General features: G+C 40.5%; 1 protein-coding gene across 3 annotated transcripts in view; it reads left to right on the forward strand.

Moving 5' to 3' along the window:
• The first annotated feature begins 1,646 nt into the window (after positions 1-1,646).
• LOC147309186 (epidermal retinol dehydrogenase 2-like) overlaps positions 1,647-24,108 on the forward strand; it is a 31,861-nt gene continuing 9,399 nt past the window's right edge. Inside the window, exons 1-7 of one of the 3 annotated variants that reach the window (XM_086272314.1) lie at positions 1,647-1,803; positions 9,457-9,784; positions 12,596-12,727; positions 12,916-13,015; positions 13,301-13,445; positions 17,198-17,323; positions 21,185-21,524. In XM_086272314.1, coding sequence (XP_086128440.1) covers positions 9,464-9,784; positions 12,596-12,727; positions 12,916-13,015; positions 13,301-13,445; positions 17,198-17,323; positions 21,185-21,275 — 915 coding nt within the window. In that variant the 5' untranslated portion in view covers positions 1,647-1,803; positions 9,457-9,463 and the 3' untranslated portion in view covers positions 21,276-21,524. Of the gene's footprint in view, positions 1,804-1,827; positions 1,979-9,456; positions 9,785-12,595; positions 12,728-12,915; positions 13,016-13,300; positions 13,446-17,197; positions 17,324-21,184; positions 21,525-24,108 lie in introns of those variants that run through there. The other 2 variants (XM_086272312.1, XM_086272313.1) reach the window with 2 other exon arrangements.

Genomic DNA, 24,108 nt, shown 5'->3' on the forward strand with positions numbered 1-24,108 from the left:
TTCTAGTCCCTGTCAGGACTCTTGCTGCAGCATTTTGGATTAGCTGAAGGCTTTTCAGGGAGTTTTTAGGACTTCCTGATAATAATGAATTACAGTCGTCCAGCCTGGAAGTAATAAATGCATGAACTAGTTTTTCAACATCCACCTAATCAGAGTGATGCTGAGTGAGGAGGAGAGATCATCAGAGGGATGAATTTAAATTTAGAGATATTGTGCAAATGGAAGAAAGCTGTCCTAAATATTTGTTAAATATACATATTGAAGGTGGGCAGCATGGTGGCACACTATTGCCTTAGAGCAAGAAGGTCCTGAGTTCAATTCCACCAACACCTGGCTGTGTATTTGGGATCACTGTCTTGCTGAACAATCCACACTCGTGTCATCTTCATCATCCTGGTAGATGGGAGCATATTTTCATCAAGAATGTCCCTGTAAATGTTTCCATTTATCCTGCCTTCAGTTATGTGAGGCGTACCAATACTGTACGCTGAAAAACAGCACCGCATCATGATGTTCACCACCTCCAAATGCCGCTGTTGGTGTTTAACAGTGATATGCTTTTGACCTTCAAAAGTGTATCACAGCTTCCAAAAAGTTCAACTTTGTTGAGATTGAAAAGGAATTCATCCGACCAGAATATATTCTCCTTTATTTTCCAGGGTTGTCAAAATGTTGTTCTGCAAACTTTGAGCATGCTTCCACATGGTTATTTTCTTGCATGGTAGGCGTGCATACAAGAAGCTATGGCGGTTGATTGCATTGAAACAGCTGTACCTGCTGATCCCAGGTCTTTCTGTAGCTCTCCACATGTGGTCCTTGGCTCTTGTACAACTATTCTGATATTTCTTTTCACTGTTCTGCTTGTAATCTTGCAGGGAACACCTGGCTGTGACCCGATTTATGGTAAAATAATAATTATAATAAAATAATTAAAATAATTATTAGTTTAGAAATTCTTCTATAACCAGTGCCATTGGTACTTTTTGCAACAATACGGCCACAAGTGTGTTGCAGAAGCTCTTTGGTTTTACCCATGAGATATTTGTGTGACACCTTGGTAATGAGACATCATTTTACAGGCTTTATCAGTTGGGACTGAACCAGCTGATATGGATTTGCACTATGTGACAGCATTTCTTGGATCATTGATGATAACTGGTGATGTGTTCAATACTTACTTTACCTGCTGTTTAGTGTTTAACAGCAGGTAAAGTAAGTAAACACACACACACACACACACACACACACACACACACACTTCTATATACTTCAGGTGTAACGACTGAATATTAGAATTAGGCTGTTGCCTTCCTTTGAGCTCAACAGTCACCTCTTGAACCATTTTTAAATAGAACAATTGATATTTTCTCTGTAACAGATCACTCTATGTAACCTGGTTTTATGCTTAAATCCCAGCAGATACGCAGCTTCTGAAACCTTCAGCCCTGTAGTACCACAGCATGGCGTGATTAAAGTCATTTAAGTCACACTACTTTCTCATTTTTATGCCTAGTTTGAAAAGGTTAGGTTTGACAGTGTCTACATGCTTAAAGGCATGGAAGCGCTTTAAACATGTAGCATGTGGCTAATTACACGCTGTATGCGTAACAGTAAGCACACGTACTCCAAGTCCCATGATGCATCTGGGCAGAAAACAGGCACAGACACACCCCGCATATCCGTGTTGGTTCTGTTTGATGTGACATCGTGTTTCTTCGCCCGCAGGCTACACAAACTGCTGTGACACAATATTGAACGGCTTGTGTTGGAGACGCGGTGTTGTCCCACCAAATAAAGAGCACGGTACGTTTCCTTTCTCTGCGAACTCTACAGATACTCTTTATTAGTTTCCGTTATCAGTTTGATAACGTTAGCCTATGTGGAGAGCAAAGGTTGACTCAAACTGATGCGGTGTGTGCCAACAAGGCGAGGGAACGGGTTCACTGTCAAACCGCCTGAACGGGACTCTGGGTTTTTGGTAAGTTAATGAAAGTTAATTTCAGCTGAAAGCATCAAAGTGTTTCATGATATGCTTGCCTTTTGCAAACGGCTGTAACACGGCAGCGTGTTCAAGCTGGTGTTAAACTGCCAGTGATGCTTCACAACAAGATACAAGTTTTGATTTTTGAGTAAGTTTTTGTCTAAATTCCTAGAACTGGTTACTTTTAGTGAATCGTACAAAACTTCATCACCAGAAAATTACTTACCCGGATGTTTGACAATCAACAACTCGAGTTTTAATTGTCCCAGAAAAGCCTGCAGTCGTTTTAAAAAGCAAAAGGTGTCCTGATTACCTTTGACACGAAACTTACTTTCTAACCTTTGTCCAATCGGGACAACAGTTTTCAGAGTTTTGAGGTTTTGACCGTTCAAAGAGGAAGTGGTTGTTGCCTTGCGGTTTGGTGCTGTCTGCAAATTCTGTCTCACGTATAAGGAGGTTTTTGCGAAGGGTGATTTCAGTCTTGTGGCATATATTTAAAAAAGTACACACACACAGAAAAGTACACACATTGAGTTCTCAGGTTTTTCTCACTTACTCATTATAGAAATAAAATCGGGTCCCTGCCAGCTTCTGAAAGTAAAGTAATGCAACCTCTGATGAGCAGCACATGTTGTATTATACAATGTCATTATTTAACACGGTCGTTGATTCGACAGCTGTTAGCTGTCCTTAGCAGCAACACATTGAAGTAATGAATGGCTGTCAGTCTGGCATCATTGTCAGTTTTTAAACAGCGTTGCTTTACGTTGAGCTTTGCAGCCAGTTGTTCATGTACAGCTCTTGCTCTGGTCCACTACAACATTTCAGTCGAGGTCTGGACTTTGACTGGGCCATTGCAGCTCATTGATTCTTCAGCCCTTCTTGTTGCAGGTGTGTTTGGCTCTTTATCATGTTGCATGGCCCATTTGCAGCCAGCCTCTAGATTTTAAACAGATAGCCATACATTTGACTGTAGGAAACTAAGATAGGAAACGCATTACAATTAGGGCTGGGCTATACCGATAATCACGGTCACGATAATACCGGTGTAATGTTGGGCAGCGATAGGAAAATGAAATATTGCGATAGAATATGGGTAAAACACGCATGCGCAGTTACTTTTTTTAAGTAGTAATGGAGTTACAATATTGTAAACGTAACTAATTACCAGGAAAGGTAACTATTGCATTACTTTAGAAAATGTTTAAATTAGAGATGGCACGATACCACTTTTTTTTTATGTCCGATACCGATATCATAAATTTGGATATCTGCCGATACCAATATAGAATAGAATAGCCTTTATTGTCATTGTACAGAGTACAACGAAATTGGAGTGCCACTCCCTTGGTGCAAGTTTCAATAATAAATATAAATGTAAAATATAAAAAGTACAAAAAAAACAATCGTAAGTACTCAAACAATAGTATGTACAATATATACAGGATAGCAGCATTAATATAATGACAGTATGAGTAGCAGCATAATATAATGACAGTGACTGTATGGAATAGGTTCAATTGTTTTTGTGCTTATTTACTACAGTGGTAGCTCTGGGAAAGAAACTATCCCTGAATCTGTTTGTCCTGGTTTTATGTGACCTGTACCGTCGGCCTGACGGTAATAGTTCAAAGAAGTAAAAACGAGCACCAAACTGGAGAGCTAAGAGCCGCTGCACCCGTGCGCGCCGCCATCTTGAATCTGTCAATATGAATCCGATATAGTGTTTTTTAATCAATAAAACTGTTTTTTTAATATCTTGCTGCATTTTGATAAGTTCATACTCAAGTTTAAATAAACAACAACACTAAAGCTATTCTGTTAAACCTGTATGTAAAAAATACACTGCACCCAAAACATTACATAGTTCAGCAAAACTGATCAATCTAATAAACTTAAACCTGCTCCATCCTCCCTATTCTGGCATTTTAAAGAGTACTTAGCAGAAATATTAAGCAACCTAACTAATAGGGTTGCAAACTCCCAGCAAAAAAAAGGGGGGAACCACCCTCCACCTCATGACGCTTAATCGACATAATCAACTTTAATTTGATGCAGTGTGAAAAAAAATGCACAGAAATCAATTATTTTTCAAGAATAATTAAATAGATTCAACATCTTTCTTCAACAGAACTGCACAGATGGTATCTTTCCAAAGGAAAAAGTACTATAGCTTACTAGGGTATATTAGACTTAACAGTTACTATATACAGTAATAGACTTCTATACATTTTACATCAGATTAAAACTTTGGGTGTAAGATTCAGATAATTATTTATTAAAAGCTCGACATTTTAAATGAGAATAAGAAAGAAAAGTATGTCTTTGTGCCCCCTTTTCCCTGTTCATGCCCTATCGGCCCCCCTGGCTAAACTTTGCTAGATCCGCCCCTGCACAGTTACCAGCGTCAGCTACGTAGAAAAAGATCCTGGTGTAGAAAGTAATATTAAATACATTATAACAACAGCTTATCAAGCTAAAACGTGCTGCTGTTGTTCAGCCGCTGGTTTCCTCTTTCTGGTGCAAAGTGGGCCAAAAACAAAGAGAGACGGACTCGCCACAGAAAAGCCGATCAGCTGATCATTGATCAGTGTCACGATTGAAGTGGCAGCAGGAGAGAGAGAGAGAGAGGCAGTCGCTCCATAGGTTGTTAAGCTTAACGCTGGAATGCTTTACAAACATTCAGAGATGAACTTACACACTTGCTTTACTTCTCTCTGGGAAAACTTCCTCGGAGATGAAATGTTGGTTTGGTAGCGAGGCTGCAAATACACACAGCTGCTCTATCACGTGACCACACTGCTGCGACGTGCTACGGTTATGAGCTGAGTTACGCCGTGTTGCAAGTTTTGTGAGGTGCTTTTTTTTTTTTTTATATTTATTGGATCGGATTACATTTTTTATTTCTCTCCAATATCCGATCCAGTAATTTACGTCAGTATCGGACCGATACCGATATGTAATATCGGTATCGGTCCATCTCTAGTTTAAATATGTAAAAGAGCTTGGATCCCCTCTTAATGAACTCTACTAAAATATAAATTACTAAACATACTTGAACATACTAAAATATATCTTCAGCTGTTTGTTGTAAAAATGAGTTTATTATTAAAGTAAATGGGAACTAGCCTTTTATCTCTTCTAAGAGAAAAATCATTTCTGCACTTCCACTTCAGCTGTTTGCTACCTTTGAATTATCTGGACTCTCCATGACTTTGTCTCATCGCTCTACATATCTGTTTGTATGTCAGCACCCGCCCATGCCTGCCTCTGGTTGATTTACCATGACTACTTTACTCTTCCTCAGCCAATCAGCAGCACTTGTGCAATTGTTTCACCCTCCCTAGCTCACAGTAAGATGAAGACAGCTTTAAGCATCTGTGTGTTGAAAAACAGTAACGCACCCACCGCATTTTCTTGTTAGTAACAGTTACGGCGTTGTAATGATAGAAAAAGTAATTGGTTAGATTACCAGTCGCTGAAAAAAGTTATTTTAATGGCCTTATTCTCATCACTGTGAAGAACATGGCTGCTGGTTTGTGGTACCCCAGATACTCCACCTTCCTCCGTCACTTGGTTTGGCCGTGAGTCTGGCCTGCCTCAGAGACTCCAGGATCGTGGCCACCTGCTCCACATTCTTGGCACAGATGTCGTTGTGGATGATGTTATCTGGGGAGGTGCAGGAAAGTGTCTGGGACTCCGAACAAGCCAAATGCATTAGTCTGTGTGTGGACAGGGGAGGCCAGTTAACCAAAGAGTAAAAAGTACAATGGTGAAATATAGCGCTGCATGATCAAGCAGTGTCTGTAAAAGAGCTCACGCGAGTGTTCATATAAGTAATCTCATCATAATCAACGTGAGGTAAGAACGTGGTAGCAAAGTTGTTTTTGATTCATTTCTATAGAAGAACACTACTTTTAATCTGAGCTTTTTTTTAAATTAATTTTTAATATGTGACTTGAGACACATTCATGTATTAAAATAGCTAGGTGTTTATAACCACACAAATTCAATTAGGCAGGTATTTCTTTTAGTTTGCAGACAACATGTGCTTCATTTTGCCAGCATTCAGTACGAGTTTGAGATGGAACAAATGTGACTGAATAATAAATGCAATCTGTAGATGATCAAAATCCAGGGCATTTGAGTTTGTGTGATAGTAAACAACAGTGTCATCAGCGTAGAGATGCAGCAGATGCATTCTGCTCCAAATTATTAATGTAAACTGCAAATGGTGTCGGTCCTAATACAGAGCCTTGAGGTGCACCTTTTGTGACACTTGGATAACAAGAACAATCGTGGACGGCATCGTGAACACTCTGCTTATGATCAGAAAGATAATTTGAAAACCAGTCAGTAGCTTGGTCTGGAAAGCCAATATCTAAAAGTCTGTGACATAACAGCTTATGATGTACTGTGTCAAATGCTTTTGACAAATCTATAAAAAGTGCCACACAGTAAAAGCTTCCACAAAGTCATTTAAAACTTTAATCGAAGCTGTGACAGTGCTATGTTGCTTTCTGAAACCAGACTGATCGGGGGAGAGAATATTATTTTAGAAAAAGATTTGGAAAGCCTCATTCGCACTGAAAAACTACATTTAACATACATTGCTACTACACCATCTTTTCTTGGACGATGAACACCATATCTATCTTGTCAGGTAGGCATTAACATGTAAAATATGTAACCCAGGCATGTTTTTAAAACTACTCAGGTGGGCCAGGATTAGGCTGAATGCCAGAAATGAGTCCACTGTCAGAGGCCATAAGAAGATCATTTGTAACCTTCACTAAAGCTGTTTCTGTGCTGTGATGAGCTCTGAAACCTGACTGAAACTCTTCAAATAAACCTCTGCAGATGATCTGTTAGCTGTTTGACAACTACTCTGTCAAGGATTTTTGATATAAAGGAAGGTTGGAGATTGGCCTATAATTAGCTAAGACTGCTGGGTCTAGAGATGCTTTTTGAGTAAAGGTTTAACTACAGCTAGCTTGAAGGCCTGTGGTACATAGCTGATTATTAGAGATAGGTTGATCATATTTAAGATCGAAGCATTAATTAATGGCAGGACTTCTTTGAGCAGTTTTGTAGGAATGGGGTCTAAAAGACACGTTGATGGTTTGGAGGAAGTAATTATTGAAGTTAACTCAGAAAGATCAATTAGAGAAAAAGAGTCTAACTTAACATCAATGGTACTAAGAGTAGCTGTAGATAATATTACATCTGTGGGATGATTATTGGTAATTTTTTCTCTAATGATAAAAATTTTATTTGTGAAGAAGTTCATGAAGTCATTACTAGTTAACGTTAAAGGGATGGTTGGCTCAACAGAGCTCTGACTGTTTGTCAGCCTGGCTACAGAGCTGAAGAGAAACCTGGGGTTGTTCTTATTTTCTTCAATCAGTGATGAATAGTAAGATGTTCTGGCTTTGCGGAGGGCTTTCTTATAAAGCAGCAAACTATTTCTCCAGGCTAAATGATGATCCTCTAAATCTGTGACACGCCATTTCCTCTCCAGATTACGAGTCATCTGCTTTAGGGTACGTGTTTGAGAATTATACCACGGAGTCAGGTACTTCTGATTTGAGGCCTTAGTTTTCACAGGAGCTACAGTATCCAGAGTCGTACGTAGTGAGGAGGTGAAATTATTAACAAGATAATCGACCTCTGTTAGAGTAGCGTTCAGATAGCTGCTTTGCTCTGTGTTGGTACAGGGCATTGGAGATGATAACAGTGGGTGGATTATATTCTTAAACTTAGTTACAGCGCTTTCAGAAAGACATCTACTGTGATAAAGTCTACTCTCCACCGCTGTGTAATCAATTATTGTAAATGTAAATGTTATCAGGAAATGATCAGACAGGAGAGGGTTTTCAGGAAACACTGTTAAATGTTCAGTTTCTATGCCATATGTTAAAACAAGATCTAGAGTGTGATTAAAGTGGTGGGTGGGTTCTTTTACATTTTGAGAGAAGCCAATTGAGTCTAATAACAGATTAAATGCCATGTTGAGGCTGTCATTTTCAGCATCTACATGGATGTTAAAATCACCCACAATAACTGAGCATTAAACCAGATTAAAAACAAAGAGTTCTGATAAAGTCTGAGTAAGGCCCAGTTGGATGACGGGCCGCAACAAAAAAACAGGTAGTGTGCATATACTTTCTCCTGGCTGTGTTTGACATCATTATTTAGGGCTGTGCTGATAATATGGTATGGTATTACTTTTTATGTGATTGTCGTATCACAGTGTCATTGTTATAGCAATGCTATGCGTTCACATCTTCAGCACACACAATGGAACAAGCACAGACACACAGGCATGTCTGAGAGGGAGAGCTATTCAATCTTCAATACTGTGTAAAATAAACTTGTTTCACTTTTCTCCTGCTATATATGCACTATGATGCAGCTCATGTCAGATTTGCACTCCAAACGAGGTAGTGTATGATAAATGAGGGGCGCTTGCTGATTGTACTCATTATTTATTTACACTTATAAATGGTCCTGCCTGCAAGTTGCCAGTATCAATGCTGATACACGGTGCATTCAGAAAGCATTAACAGCACATCCCTTGTTCCACGTTTTGTCACGGTACAGCCTTTTTCTTAAATTATTATTGAAATGGTGTCGGTCCTAATACAGAGCCTTGAGGTGCACCTTTTGTGACACTTGGATAACAAGAACAATCGTGGACTGCATCGTGAACACTCTGCTTATGATCAGAAAGATAATTTGAAAACCAGTCAGTAGCTTGGTCTGGAAAGCCAATATCTAAAAGTCTGTGACATAACAGCTTATGATGTACTGTGTCAAATGCTTTTGACAAATCTATAAAAATTGCCACACAGTAAAAGCTTCCACAAAGTCATTTAAAACTTTAATCGAAGCTGTGACAGTGCTATGTTGCTTTCTGAAACCAGACTGATCGGGGGAGAGAATATTATCCAAATATTTCTGTCATTCACCAGATTTGCACTCCAAATGAGGTAGTGTATGATAAATGAGGGGCGCTTGCTGATTGTACTCATTATTTATTTACACTTATAAATGGTCCTGCCTGCAAGTTGCCAGTATCAATGCTGATACACGGTGCATTCAGAAAGCATTAACAGCATATCCCTTGTTCCACGTTTTGTCACGGTACAGCCTTTTTCTTAAATTATTATTGAAATGGTGTCGGTCCTAATACAGAGCCTTGAGGTGCACCTTTTGATTATGATTATTCCTGAATTCATTTTTCACAAAATTCTATAATGCCCCAAAACAACTTGCTTTGAAGTTCTTTTAAATTCATTAAAGACAAAACTAAAAAGAGTCATAGGAATAACACAAAGGTTTCTGTAATCTGACTGAAGCTACTTGTATAAAAAATTGGAGGAAAATCATTTCATCAAGATTTCCAGTCTTATTCATAATACCAGGAAACGTTTGTTTTGTTTTTGATTGATGTCTCTCTTCTTTCTTTCCAGATTCATTATGAATTTCTTCTTGGAAACCATCAAAGTACTCCTTTTGTCCATCTGGTACAATGTGGAGTCTTTCATCTACTTCTTTGTGCCAAAGAAAAAGAAGAACATTGCTGGTGAGGTGGTGCTCATTACAGGAGCCGGTGGTGGAATCGGCCGTCTCATGGCTCAGGAATTTGCAGCTTATAGCACCGTGCTGGTGCTGTGGGATATCAACCAGGAAGGGATGAAGGAAACTGCTAGACTGGCTAAAAGTAATGGAGCCAGTCGAGTCCACTACTATATCTGTGACTGCAGTGACAAGAATGAAGTTTACAGAGTGGCTGACCAGGTAAAGTTTCTGGGTGAACATTAGACCGACGTGCCTGTAGTGCAACTGGCATCTACTTCGTTTTTGACTTGAGTTAACATCGATGTGTACGTGCAACAAGTTAACCACCTGAGCTTATTACAACGTCCAAACTTTCAGTGGCTTGAAAATAAAAATACATTATATTAGTCTAAGTAGTTTTAGACCTTTTAACTTTTGTATTCAAATGATTTTAAGTCTTCAGAGAAATCTGTGGTTTCCCTCATTGTCTAATTCAGGTTCATTGGGGGGCTGGAGCCTATTGTAGTGGGTGAAAGATGGGGCGCACCTTAAACAGGTTTCTACTTGTTGCAGGGCTAACAGAGAAATGACCATTAAGAGTCATAGTCACAATTTAGAATCAGCAGCTAATCTAACCATATATTTGTGATGGGTGAAGCTGGAGTACCTGGACTGCTACACAGAAAAGTCCCAGGAAGCCAGTGCTTTTAACTGTAGGACGTAATTGCTGTGCAGCAACAGTGCTAACCACTGGATCAACATGTTACTTACTTTGTTATCACACTGTCTGATCCATTCACTTTAATTCAGTTTTTTGGCTTGTGACAATGATGCTATGGTTGCACAATTATAAGAAACCATATGAAAAATTTATGACATACAAGTTGTTCATAATTTCTGCAGGAGTTAGCAGAGCTGCGTAAACGTTTGCTCATTAAGACCCCGTTGAATGCTAATGATGTGTTAATTCTCTCCTACTTAACAGCACATGGAGCTTTTGCACTTATGAGTAACTCGCTCTCTCACACTCAGCCACACACACATAGTGATACACTAAAATTAAAATTAGCTGCAGACAGCTTGAGTAATGCCGTCCTTTGCATTGTTGACTTTTCATTTATTTGAAATGCTGGTGCAAAGTGGCAATGACAGCAGTCGTGTTAATCACAGTGGCTCCTACAGCAGCTTTTCCCTCATCGTTAAAGTGAAGCTCCGCATATTTTAGGTATAATTCTTTAGGGCAAAAAACCCCAAAACAATAATAAAAATAATCCAAAGACTAAAATGCACCTTTCTCTGACTCAGCAATTAATTAATTCATGTTTTATATTAAGACTTTTGCTTTTTGTACACATCTGTATACATTAGCAGTACGGTTAAATAATTGATTTGTCCTTTCATGTGTAGAAACATGAGTCAGCAATAACCATCGAGTACAAGCATCACTTCCTGCCTTCTGTCTTGTTTGTTTGGGTCTAGATCAGCGTTTCACAGGAAGATTTAACACTGAAAAATGTAAACAGAATGAATATACAGTGTAGGAAGCTGTAAATGAACGGACACTCACACTACTCCCCCGATAGTGTTGCTTAGCGGCGTTACTACTCGTGGTGTCATTGTCCACGTCACAGGCGTGGGATTGCTTTACCTTGGCCACGCCCGCTCCGGCTGAGGAGCCACCACGGGCCGTTTTAAGTGTAACTGTAACCATCCAAACATGTTTCTCTCTTTGCATACTCTCTCTTGATTCAGTTTGTTGTCAGAGGTTTTCTCTAAGATGGAAGCTGACAGGATCTTTGTTTTATCACTTTATTGGGAGGCTTTTATTTTGTGTACCATAATGAAATATTTTCTAGTCAGTGTAACATAATGTAGTGTGTGTTTGATCTCCAACTGAATTGTGAATTGGTGCTATTTAAAATTTACCTAAAAAGTGAATCTAAATGTTATGTAGACTGAGCCTGCAGCGCTGTGAAAAACTGTTGGCCCCGTCCTGATTTCAGGTTTTTTGTATGTTTGTCACACTTGCATGTTTGAGCTCATCAAAGAAATTCAAATATTAGATGATCAAATATTAGTTACATGACACACAAACAGGAAGGCTTTTAAGAGGGAAGAAAAATCCATACCTACATGGCCCCATGTGGAAAAACTGATATACCCTGATCTGATTTAAATCTGATTTAAACTGATATACTGGTATACAAACCCCCCGTTATAACAAATTCATTGTGGTGTATCACAGCATTGTAACGCTGAGTTCAATGCCAATTTAGCCACATCCAGGCCTGATTACTGCCACACCTGTTCTCAATCAAGAAATCACTTTGAATAGAACCAAAAAGATCCTCAAAAACAAGACGACATGGCACGATTCAAGGACATTGAGGAAGAAATGAGAAGCTAATTGAGATCTGGAAAAGGTAATGAAGCCATTTCTAAAGCTGTGGGACTCCAGTGGACCACAGTGAGAGCCATCATCCACAGATGGCAAAAGCATGAAACTGTAGTGGACCTTCGCTGTTCTCTTAGGGTAATTTTGGTCGGCCGGCTTTTCCTGAGAGGAGTCATCCGAGATCACCAAAGACCCCAGAACAACAACTGCAGGCCTCACTAGCCTCAGTTAAGGCTACTGTTCATGACTCCACAATAAGAAAGAAACTTGGCAAAAATGGCCTGCAGAGCAGTTCCAAGACAAAACCCACTGCTGAGCGAAAGGAACATAAATGCTCGTCTCAGTTTTGCCAGGAAACATCTGGATGATCTCCAAGACTTTTAAGAAAATACTCTGTGGACTGACGAGACAACACTTTTTCACACCGCTGTATGTTTGAGTTATGTCTGTGCATCACTGAGGCAGCTGAGAGAACAACAACAGCTCTTCGTCTAAATCACAGATCAATTTCAAGACAACACAGATTGTTTGGGAAATCATAGAATCTCTTTTCCTCATGCATATCCTACAGCTGTTGTACATTTTACTTTGGAGTATCTTTTTTACAAAATGATATTTATTCATACGTGATGGTTTTTCTTCATTCCCTCATGTAGGTGAAGCGAGAGGTGGGTGATGTCAGCATTTTAGTGAACAACGCCGGCATTGTGACAGGAAAGAAGTTCATGGATGCTCCTGATTCACTGATTGAGAAGACCATGGATGTCAACATCATGGCTCACTTTTGGGTCAGTCAGTAAAGGACATGGACAAGTCTCCACATGATTTTACTAGCAGATTAGACAACACTGTGATATTTAATTTGGCATTAACGTCTCCAGTTGATTCTTTAGTAGAATTTAAGAATGAATACGACCTTTTCTGTTACAGCAGGTGATTTGGTCTTTTTTCCCCCCCCTTTTCTTTCTCCCCTCAGACCTACAAGGCCTTCCTTCCTGCTATGATTGCCAACAATCATGGGCACCTTGTCAGCATTGCCAGCTCTGCTGGACTAATAGGAGTCAATGGATTGGCAGGTGTGTTTTCTTCCCTAAACATGTGATGCATCTCAGTAATTCTAAAGTTGAATGTGTTGGATGAATCCCCTGTTTGACACGTGGAGCTTGAGAACATGACGTATTCTTTAATCTATTTATTGTTTTTATTAAGGACTGAATTATTTATTAAGCCATCAGTGTAAAAGTGCATACTCCCATACGTGATCATTTTAACTAAACAAATACACTTTCTGGTATTGGTGAAGTAACCTTATTTAAGGAACATCTCTTTGTAATGCTTTGTCTTATACCTTCATTCTGCAGACTACTGTGCCAGTAAATTTGCTGCAGTAGGGTTTGCAGAGTCTGTGGGTCTTGAGCTGCTAGCAACTGGGAAAGATGGTGTCAAAACTACGATTGTATGCCCGTACTTCATCAACACCGGAATGTTCGATGGATGTCAAACTAAGTAGGTCATGCTACATGGTTTCCATTTTTATGGTTTCAAATGTCACAGGTGTCATTAAGAACCTGTACAGTGGTTTTCAAAAGTATTCGGCCCCCTTGAACTTTCCCACATTTTGTCACATTACAGCCACAAACATGAATCAATTTTATTGGAATTCCAGGTGAAAGACCAACACAAAGTGGTGTACACGTGAGAAGTAGAACGAAAATCAGACATGATTCCAAACATTTTTTACAAATAAATAACTGTAAAGTGGTGTGTGCGTAATTATTCAGCCCCCTGAGTCAATACTTTGTAGAACCAGCTTTTGCTGCAGCTCCAGCTGCCAGTCTTTTAGGGTCTGTCTCTACCAGCTTTGCACATCTACAGACTGAAATCTTTGCCCATTCTTCTTTGAAACAGCTCCAGCTCAGTCAGATTAGATGGACAGCGTTTGTGAACAGCAGTTTTCAGATCTTGCCACAGACTCTTGATTGGATTTAGATCTGGACTTTGACTGGGCCATTCTAACACATGGATCTGTTTGGTTTTAAACCATCCCATTGTTTCCTGGCTTTATGTTCAGGGTCGTTGTCCTACTGGAAGGTGAAGCTCCGCCCCAGTCTCAAGTCTTTTGCAGACTCCAAGAGGTTTCCTTCCAAGATTGCCCTGTATTTGGCTCCATCCATCTTCCCATTAACTCTGACCAGCTTCCCTGTCCCTGCTGAAGAGAAGCCCCCCCAGAGCATGATGCTGCCACCACCATAGCTGACAGTGGGGATGGTGCGTTCAGAGTGATGTGCAGTGTTAGTTTTCACACACAGTGTTTTGCATTTTGGTCTCATCTGACCAGAGCAGCTTCTTCCACATGTTTGCTGTGTCCCCCACATGGCTTGTGGCAAACTGCAAACAGGACTTCTTATGGTTTTCTGTTAACAATGGCTTTCTTCTTGCCACTCTTCCATAAAGGCCAACTTTGTGCAGTGCACGACTAATAGTTGTCCTATGGACAGATTCCCCCACCTGAGCTGTAGATCTCTGCAGCTCGTCCAGAGTCACCATGGGCCTCTTGGCTGCATTTCTGATCAGCTCCTTGTTCGGCCTGTGAGTTTAGTGGACGGGGGGGAGACGTAGAGACGTAGATTGACCCGTAAATCGAGAGCTTCACTTTTATATTTGGTGCTTTTTTTACCACAACTGACTGATCGAACTAGTCAGGTGCTGCATCACTGCAGCCACAGAACGAATCAGTCTGTCGATCTCTCACTCCTCTCACTCATGAACAAGACCCTGGGATATTTAAACTCCTCAGTAACTGGTCCCTGACCCGGAGTGGGCCCTGCACCCTTATGTAGCTGAGGATGATGGCCTCAGACTTCTCACTCACTCTGCTTCATACTTGGCTGTTAACCACTCCGATGTGGGATGGAGTTCACCACCTGATACCAACAGAAGCACATCATCTACAAAAAAACAGAGATAAAAGTTGCAAAAGTCGAAATTTTGAGATTTAAGTCAAATGTATTTTGAGAAAAAAGTCAAAATGTGGAGATTATGGTTGTTTCCAGACAAACTGCGGCAGTTGCTGTACCCTATAAGTTTATAACGTAGTACTTCAGAATCTCATTTAGTAACAAGGAATGAAGTTATTTCTCTTTTGGGTCAAGTACAAGGACATTGAAAAGATGGTGCAGAAAGTTGCTTATGGCCACACAAACTTGGAAGAATGGATTTATACAGCATGAAATGGTTGTTCATGGACAGATTCAAGGCTACCAACAGTTGCATCACAAGTATGCTGATCAGTTAGTAAAACTAACTGTCTATACAAGGCATTTTGTAGCTGTGGCAGTTTGTCTCGAAATAACCGTAATCTGAATATTTTTACTTTTTTTTCTCGAAATAGAATTACAATAGTTTTTCTTAGTGTCACACCAATATTCCTCCATGCTACAAACGGAGATAGATGCCACTGTTGTCAAGGTGCATACTCCTCTTAAAGCATGGAGGTCTCCACCTGAAATCCAGCACACTGTGACTCTATGAGCAACAGGAGGGGGAGGATTAGGATTACTGAGTGTCAGAGCCATCATCAGAGATGCGCCAACCCACCAACCATCACCACCTCACCAGATGAGTGGCTCCAAGAATGCCTTAAGCAGCTGAAGATGCATAAAGATGTCGGACCAAGCCCTTGCATGATACCATTGGGCGAGGATGTGCTGACATCAAGAAGTGCTACCAGTGGCTAGTCAAAGGCCAATGTAGACAGAGGCTCTGATTATTGTTAACAGGCCTAAGCAGCAGGTCCACAGAGACAGGAGCCTACCCCAGCTGACATGACCTAAGTTGCAGATTCTGCAAAGGTGTCCCAAGACGCCATCTAGCACATAGTCGCAAACCACCTTGCTGACACATATGAGGACTAGAAGTCCTGTTACACTTCCAGTTTCACACAAAAACAGCAGCTGCTGACCAAGTAACCAAACATATTGGTTATTAACCAGGAACAGAAGACCACAGGTTATGTGATGGAAGTGGACTGGCAGCACTGAAAGTGCTAAGCCACATGTTAGCAGACACGACTGAACATGAGGTTCCTTTTTTTTGGGCACACGCTTACAGCCACTTTATTAGGTACACTGTTCAATTGCCTCTCAACACAAACATGTGATCAGCCTACCATACAATGCAATTGGGCAAGTAGACATGGTCAGTACGACTGCCTGAAGTTTAAACTGAGGATCTGACTGGCATCAAACTGAGACTTCAGTGACTTTGAATGTAGCATGTAGCATGTAGCATGGTGTCAAACCATGCTTCTTAGTGTTTCACAAACTGCTGATCTGCTGGGGTTAATCCCACCCAGGCATCTGTAGGATGGCAGAGACTGGTCCAGAAATTAATAACCAGTGAGTGTCAGCTGTCTGGGTGACGAGCTGATAGGCAACATTAACAAGGTTACTGTGACTTACAGTAAAATTTCCTCCCTTACTGTAATGTTTGGATGGCAATGTCAGAATGTCAGTTCATGCTTGTGGAGATGTTACGGTGTGTGTGTCCTGTTTAAATAGTGTTCAGTTGGTACTGAGTATTGTTGCCACAGTGTCCATCCCTGTATCACCACAGTGCATCGAGCCAGATAAGGCATCATGTCATAAAGCTCAGTCAGCTCAATATTGTTTCTTCAACATGGCAATGAGTTCACTGTAGTGGCCTTCAGCTGCCACATCCCAATGAAGCAGCTTTGGGATGTGGTAGGTTCACATTATGCACGTGCAGCCGACAGATCGGCAGCAGCTGAGGCCATGATGTCAACGTGCACCAAAATCTAAGTACTGTTTTCATCACCTTGTTTAATCTATGGCACAAACATTAAGGCATTTCTGACAGCAAAACGGGGGCAAACCTGGTGCTAGTACGGTGTAACTATTCATAGAGTTGCCATTTGTAGCATTATTGAAGGGTAAAATCTTTTTAGGGGGCCTGTTTGTGCAGATTCCAATAGTCTGTTTAAAATTAGAATTACATGTTGTATATTTGGTGTGATGAATGTTATAATACACATCATGTAAGCAGATGTAGTGCATTAATTACATGAATTATATAAAGTGTAATAATTTTCCAAATCATTTAAAAATCTACCCTCTGTAACCTTCAACCAAATATCTGATTACCCACCCAGATTGTCGCAGGAGAACTTGAAATGGAGAACTTGACAAATGCTAAGTTCAGTGCTTTTTTTTTTTTTGTCTCTTTTTTGTGTTCATCAGGTGGCCAAAACTGCTACCAATCCTGAATCCTGATTATGTGGCAAAGAAGATCATCCATGCTGTGCTCACAGACCAGGTCTACTTGCTTTTGCCTCGGAGCATGTACCTCATAGCTGGTCTGAAGAAGTTAGTCACTACCTTTCTTTGTTTCTTTCACTTGCACACAGTTCCACACTCACTAATGTAGAGATATCTGAAGATTTATCCACTTCACTTGTCCCATATTTTGTCATGCCTTATCACAAAATGGATCATTTGTATATCCCCATTGGAAAATTGAGGGTGCAGAAATTGGTAAAGTGAAATAGAACAAGTGCTGGGGTTTAATAGACCGCCTGACCTACCTCAAGACACAGAAGGCCTTGATTGGTCCTTCCATAGATCAATGCACCTATCTGGGGAAGGGTAGAGAATTTCCACAGCACTGAAGATCACAGTGAGCACAGTGGCCTCCATGTGTAAATGGAAGAAGCTTAGAACCACCAGCTCACTCTTTGGAGCTAGCTCCCCAGATGATCTGAGGGATCAGGTAGAAGGGCCTTAGTTAGCAATTATAACCAGATGGTTGCACTCAAAAAAACTGGAGCATTGCTGTTTGGAGAGAGAACGGTCCAGAAGGACTGGCTGTTTTGCAGCACTGATCATTTATACGCAGAGGCCAGACAGAAGTCACTTCTTAGTAAAAGGCATGTGGCAGCCTGCCTGAAGTTTGCCAAAAGGAACCTGAGGGGACTCTGAGATCACGAGAAATTAAATTCTCCAGTCTGATGAAACAAATATTAAACTCTTTTGCCTGAACGCCAAGCGTCATGTCTGGAGGAAACGAGGAACTGCTTATCACCTGACCAATACGGTCCCTACAGTGAAGCCGGGTGGTGGCAGCATCATGCTGTGGGGATGTTCTTCAGCAGCAGGAACAGGGAGACTGGTCAGGGTGGAGGGAGATGAATTCAGCAATGTACAGAGACGTCCTTGATGACCTTTTCCAGAGCACTCTGTACTGACCTCAGACTGGGACGAAGGTTCATCTTCCCCCTAAGCACACAGCCAGGATAGCAGTGGCTTCTTATCATGTCCCGAGTGGCCCTGCCAGGAGCCAGACTTGAACCGGCGGGGTTTTTGTTTTTAAGGTGAAAAGTGAATTGAATCCATTTTGAAAAAAGGCTTTAAGATAAAAATGTGAAACAAGCGAAGTGCTGTGAATGCTTTCTGGATGCTCTGTGCATAACAAATATAGTTTGGCTGCACTCCACTTTCTGGTGAAAACACTCATGCAGCAATGCACAGAAATTATGAATGACTAACTTTTTAATAATATTGTGGGCTATTTCTGGGGTCATGGGGGCACCAGTCACCATTCTGTGTATTTCTGGTTGTACTCTGGTGATTCAGGTGGCCTTGATGGGAGTGGGAGTGGCCTAACGACACTGCCTGTTGCTCTCTGGCCTTTGCTCGACTTGGTTAACTTCTAGTTTTTGTTGTGATGCATGTTACCATCTTTGAAGGTCGATTTTTGCTGGAGGTGGGGTGTTGAGGAGGATCATTTACACATGTTCACACGATGGGGCGGGGAAAGGCTATCACAAGAATACAAGGTGATGGATGTCTCTACCTGTAGCTGGTGACGTTTCACCTACAGGAATGGGACAACCTGTCAATATTTACCTGAAGTCCAACCTCGAAAAGAAGGCCTGGCCAAAAAAACGGGACTTTAGACCCTAAATCATATTTAGTTAGAATAATGTAAACCATATCAATAAATCCTGTATCCATTTTTACATATAATTATTAGGGGTGCAACGATACTCGTATCGATATTGAACCATTCGATACAGTGCTTTCGGTTCGGTACGCATATGTATCGAACAATACAAAATTTTTTATTTATTTTATCAACTTTTCTTCTGATGATGCTGTCTGTGTGGAGCGCTCAGTGGATCTGCGTTCGACTTATCCGCCTAGGCTGCACTGTCGAGCGCAGATCCACTGAGCGCAGCGCAAGCTAGCAAGACAGAAGCTAAGCTCGTTGCAACATGGCAAATTGAACCTCCCCCACCCTCATTCAGATCTGGCGTTTGGAATTATTTTGGTTTTCATGTGACGTATGACCCTGAAGGTAAGCGCGTCATGGACTAAAGTAAAACAGTATGTTGGATGTGCCACGCAATGCTCAATTACATGGGTGGGAACTAGTGTGTTAGCTTGTTGGCCGTCCAGCCCCACGCACGGGGCGATCCGCGGTAGCTCGTTAACGGAGATTTGCCGTGTTGTGGCGTTAACGTCATTTCAGATTAACGCTGACAGCACTAGTGGGAACACAACGAATATGACTGCACATTTACTCCGACAGCATCCTAGTGCAAAGACAAGTGGAAGCAGACAACAAGCATGCATGCTACAAACTTTACCCGAGTCATTTAGACAGCCGTTAGCACAGGATTCTCCTTATGGGGACCTGATATGTTTAATATGCTGCTGAGAGTATAGCCCAGAAGAAGCGTATAGTATAGCTTTTATTTTGAAAGAGCCATTTCTCTGTAATAAACTCTCTTTTCCAAAGATGAGGGATTCCTCAATCAGATTTATTTTTTATTACTTTGTTGTTTCAGCAACATTAAATTTAAAAACTGTACTTTTGAGTTAAAATATATATTTATAATTTTAATAAATGACAAATTAAAAAAGCATGAACATTTTTTTGTATCAAAAAAATATGAAACCGTGACACCAAAGTATCGAACCGAACCGTGAATTTTGTGTATCGTTGCACCCCTAATATATATATATTTTGCCAGAATCTCAGCTTAAAGCTCACAAAACTATTTCAACAAACTCCAAACAGTTAAAACAGCAAACGATTAAAACGGAGTCCACATAAAGTGGTGATGTTCCTAAATGAGAAAAGGAGAAATCCAGATTCTAGGTTTTATCCATTTCTCAGCAGAGAGAGTTTTATGGCTTTGTCCAGCAGCTGAAGCTGTGTCACGAGTTCCATACATATTGAAGGATGTCAGTGTGTCAGTTTGAACTGTTGTTAGCAGAGTTGGAAACAGATCTGAGGAGGAGAAATCGTTTCAGAGAGCCCAGTGAGCCAGACCAGTGTTCATCAGTGTGTCTGTGGTAAAAATGGTAACATTTTCCTCTTTCTGTATCATTGTATATGCAGCTATGAGCAAGCTTGTTGCCAAATACAGCGATTTGGTTGGTCAGATCAGTTTATTCGGATCCAAAACATCTGAAGAGTCAAGCTCGGTTTGATAAAAATAAATTCAGCAAATTCATCCAATAAAAATACACGATTGGTGTGAACGGCTGCATTAGCAATAGGTAGTCCAAAAGTATTTTTAACGCACAAAATGTTCACACGGACGTCGTATGTCCGTATGTCCGGTGTGAAAAGGCACCAAATTTAAAACCAATTTGATACGTGCAAAAACTTATTGTATATTTAAAAAACAAAACAAACCCAAAACTGATTCTGAGATTTATTTTGTTTTTAATTATTTCTTTTTGCCCTCTTACTAACGTTTCCAGAATGACTCAGACCTAAATAATGTCTTTGGCACACACTGAACTCATGCACACTAACTAACACTCATAAAGATTCCACTTGGATGACTTTTGTGCCAGAATACAGTAATGTTGCATGTTGTTTATGTAATGGTCTTATCGTTGTCGGTGTGTTTGGTACAGTAGTTGTTTCAGGTCTGTCCTCGTCTTTGTCATCTTTTTGTGTGGATGTTTGTTTTTAGATGGATACATCCCAGCAATAACATGAGGTTAAACTTGGCTTTAAACTGATTGTTGAAGAGAAATATTATTTCCTTATAATTAAAATGACATCACAGCCATCACTGGCAGATTATTCGATTGCCGTAATGGTTACATATGTTATGCATTTCATTAAAATGACCTTGGTGCTGATGGGGTTATATTTCTGTTGTTGTCCTCATCCTGTTCTCTTTTGTTTCCCTCCATCATCGTCAGTGTGTTACAGTGGAAGCTGCGCTACCTCTTTGGCCGTTACATGGAATTGGCCGTTGAAATAGACTGCCACAAACGCCTCAGTGCACACTGAAATGTGTTTGGATGTTGTGCTCAGCTGTAATCTCTAACCACGTACAGGGCACATTGTAGCTCGGACTGTTGTAACGTGTAACGAAACATTCTGCAACCTCCGTCTGTGCTAAATGTTGAAGTTTACTAGGAGGGATTTGATGCTTTATTGACCATGAAACCCAGCACATGACATTTTTACATGTGATGGTGTATTTACATGTAGTGAAGCCATGAGTGCTATATAATATCTAAAATGTCAAGTATTAAAGACAACATTCAGATACTATGTCTTGCTCTCATAACACTTATTTAACTTTCATTAAATTTGTGTTTCCCTAATATTGTATTCGCCAATGTCATTATACTGAAACAAGATGTGGGGTCAAATCTTCCTGGACCTGACTTGTGCTACAAAGCTGGATTGCTCTTACGCAGCTAACTAACCCAGTGGTTTAAGAACTACAAAGGTGGATCATTTCTTATTGGGGAAGATTACCATGGCAACTCATGCCTAACTGGTTTCAGAGCATGTTATAATCCAGATTAGAGATCAGCAGGTATCGGATCAGCCACCGACTGACCAAGATCCCTAAGATCTCAGATGTTTCAGATCCTTAGGATTCCTGGGACCTCGTTCCATGAATTAGATTGTTTTTGTTTTTTAAGAGCATCTAATGTCTTTGTGTTGCCTCAAACACAAAGTGAAATACTTGATTGTAATTCATCTAATCCCCAATTTAATGATAGTGTTGTCATATTGATAAATCTGTTAATTTTCTGAATTTTATTAATGTGAACAAATGAAATGGCTGTAGCTCAGGTGGTAGAGCAGATCAGCTACTGAGCTACTGTTGGTGGTTCGATCCCCGGCTCCTGTCTGCATGTCAAGTGTCCTTGGACAAGATACTAACCCCGAGTTGCTCTCCGATGCATTCATCAGAGTGTGAATGTGTGTGAATTAGGGCTGCCACGATTAGTCGACTAGTCACGATTACGTCGACTATCAAAATCGTCGCCGACTGATTTAATAGTCGACGCGTCGTTTGAAGCTTTGTAAGATCACAAAAGACGCAGGAATAAGTAGCAGGATTTAAGAGTGTAATAACGGACTGAAACAGAAGATGGCAGCACTGCATGTACAAGGATGCCAGCTGCCGTTAAACCCCGAAGAAGAAGAAGCTGTGTCCCAGAATTCATAGCGCAGCCCAGCTCAGTTTCCAACAATGGCGGCAGCTAGTTAGTTTTATTAATACTCTTATTATTCTTTCTGGGTCACAAAATAAACGTTTAACATATTTCAGGCGAGAATGTAGCTGTGTAAACCTCAAATATCGGCTCAGTTTATCAGGACACCGCATATTTTCAAAAGCGCTCCGACGTTTTCGGAGACGCCTGTTACCCACTAGCTCGATAGCTAGCCGGGGGCAAGGCTAACTAGCGCCATGAGAACACCGGACTCCCGGCAAATCGTTTTCAAACCCACCGCTGTCTTTCTCTCTCAGGTTAAACATGATATATAAGTCACTTAAATAAATTAAAATGTTATTGTTTGGCTTTTTTTAGTATTTTATTTGTTCCTGAGTAAATCTGTTTGGATGAGATTAAAGTTATAGTTTTTACACAGCTGAATAAACGTCAAGCAGACAGCTGATTATCAGAAGTGTGAGAATCTACTCCGGTGTCCTGTTATATTTTAGATAGCAAGGAGTTTATTAAACTTCACTGAAACAATCTGCAAATTTCATTAAAATTTAATAAACTATCATCTTGTCTTTATTTTTAGTTAGCACAGACCTTACACACTTAAAGCTGTAAGCTAATGATAGTTATATAAGAGCAGATGCTGCTGGTGCAATAAGCTGTAGTTTTACGTCCAGTGGATGATGATCTGATTAGTCGACTAATCGCATAAATAATCGGTGACTAGTCGACTATCAAAATAATCGTTTGTGGCAGCCCTAGTGTGAATGCTTAAGTATAGAAGGAAGTGCTTGTATGAGTGGGTGTGAATGGCTGAATGTGGCATGTTCATTCATGTTCATGTACACAGTGCTTTGAGCACTCCGGGAGAGTAGAAAAGCGCTGTATAAGAATCAGTCCAATGTTCAGAGCACAGACTGTCTGCAGCCTGCATTTAAAACTCACCTCAAATGCATCTAGTTCAGTTTTTGATTTTTGGTCATTTTAGGCTCAACTTCACTCAAATACTGGAATCCTCTCAGACACGAGTCACTGACCAGTCTGGTCTGTTGAACAGACAGCTGCATTCAATTCAGTTAAATTTCATTTATTTAGTGCCAGAGTTACAAAGATGGAGATTATAGAGTTTGTTCTGAGCTGCTAATAAATCTGTGATGTGATCACCGTCTCCGGCCTTTGATGTTGACGAGTGAATGACTGTAAACGTGTTTGTGTCAGCTGCCAGTGCCGCCCCTCAGCCTCCAAGTAGATGCATGTTTGGTATCCATTTGAAAATCTTAAGTGTCTTCCTACTTGAGTTATTGCATTCACAGGATTTTCAGAAAACGTGACCCCTGACCTTGACCTTAAATCCAAGGTCACTGAGATTCTGACTCATCTAACATGCCAAGTAGGTACACCTGTGGTATGAATTTTAAAATCCTACATCATCTTGTTCTTAAGTTATCGCATTCACAAACCACGCTGCCTGTTATAATACAAATGTATAAAGACACAATATACACTGCAAAAGCAAACAAGTTTCTAAAGGCAAAGAATTTGGATATTGTATCAACTAGTTTGTCACTTTGTGCTCTGCTGGGGGAAAAAGACAAAACTGGATTAAAAAATATGGCTGAGGGACGCTACAGTAAAGGGCTGGCAGATTCTCT

Source organism: Aulonocara sp. 'chitande type north' Nkhata Bay, linkage group LG18 (assembly GCF_057382095.1).
Source record: "Aulonocara sp. 'chitande type north' Nkhata Bay isolate Kocher_YH1m ecotype deep benthic linkage group LG18, A_spYH_male_GT1.1, whole genome shotgun sequence".
Lineage (NCBI taxonomy): Eukaryota > Metazoa > Chordata > Actinopteri > Cichliformes > Cichlidae > Aulonocara > Aulonocara sp. 'chitande type north' Nkhata Bay.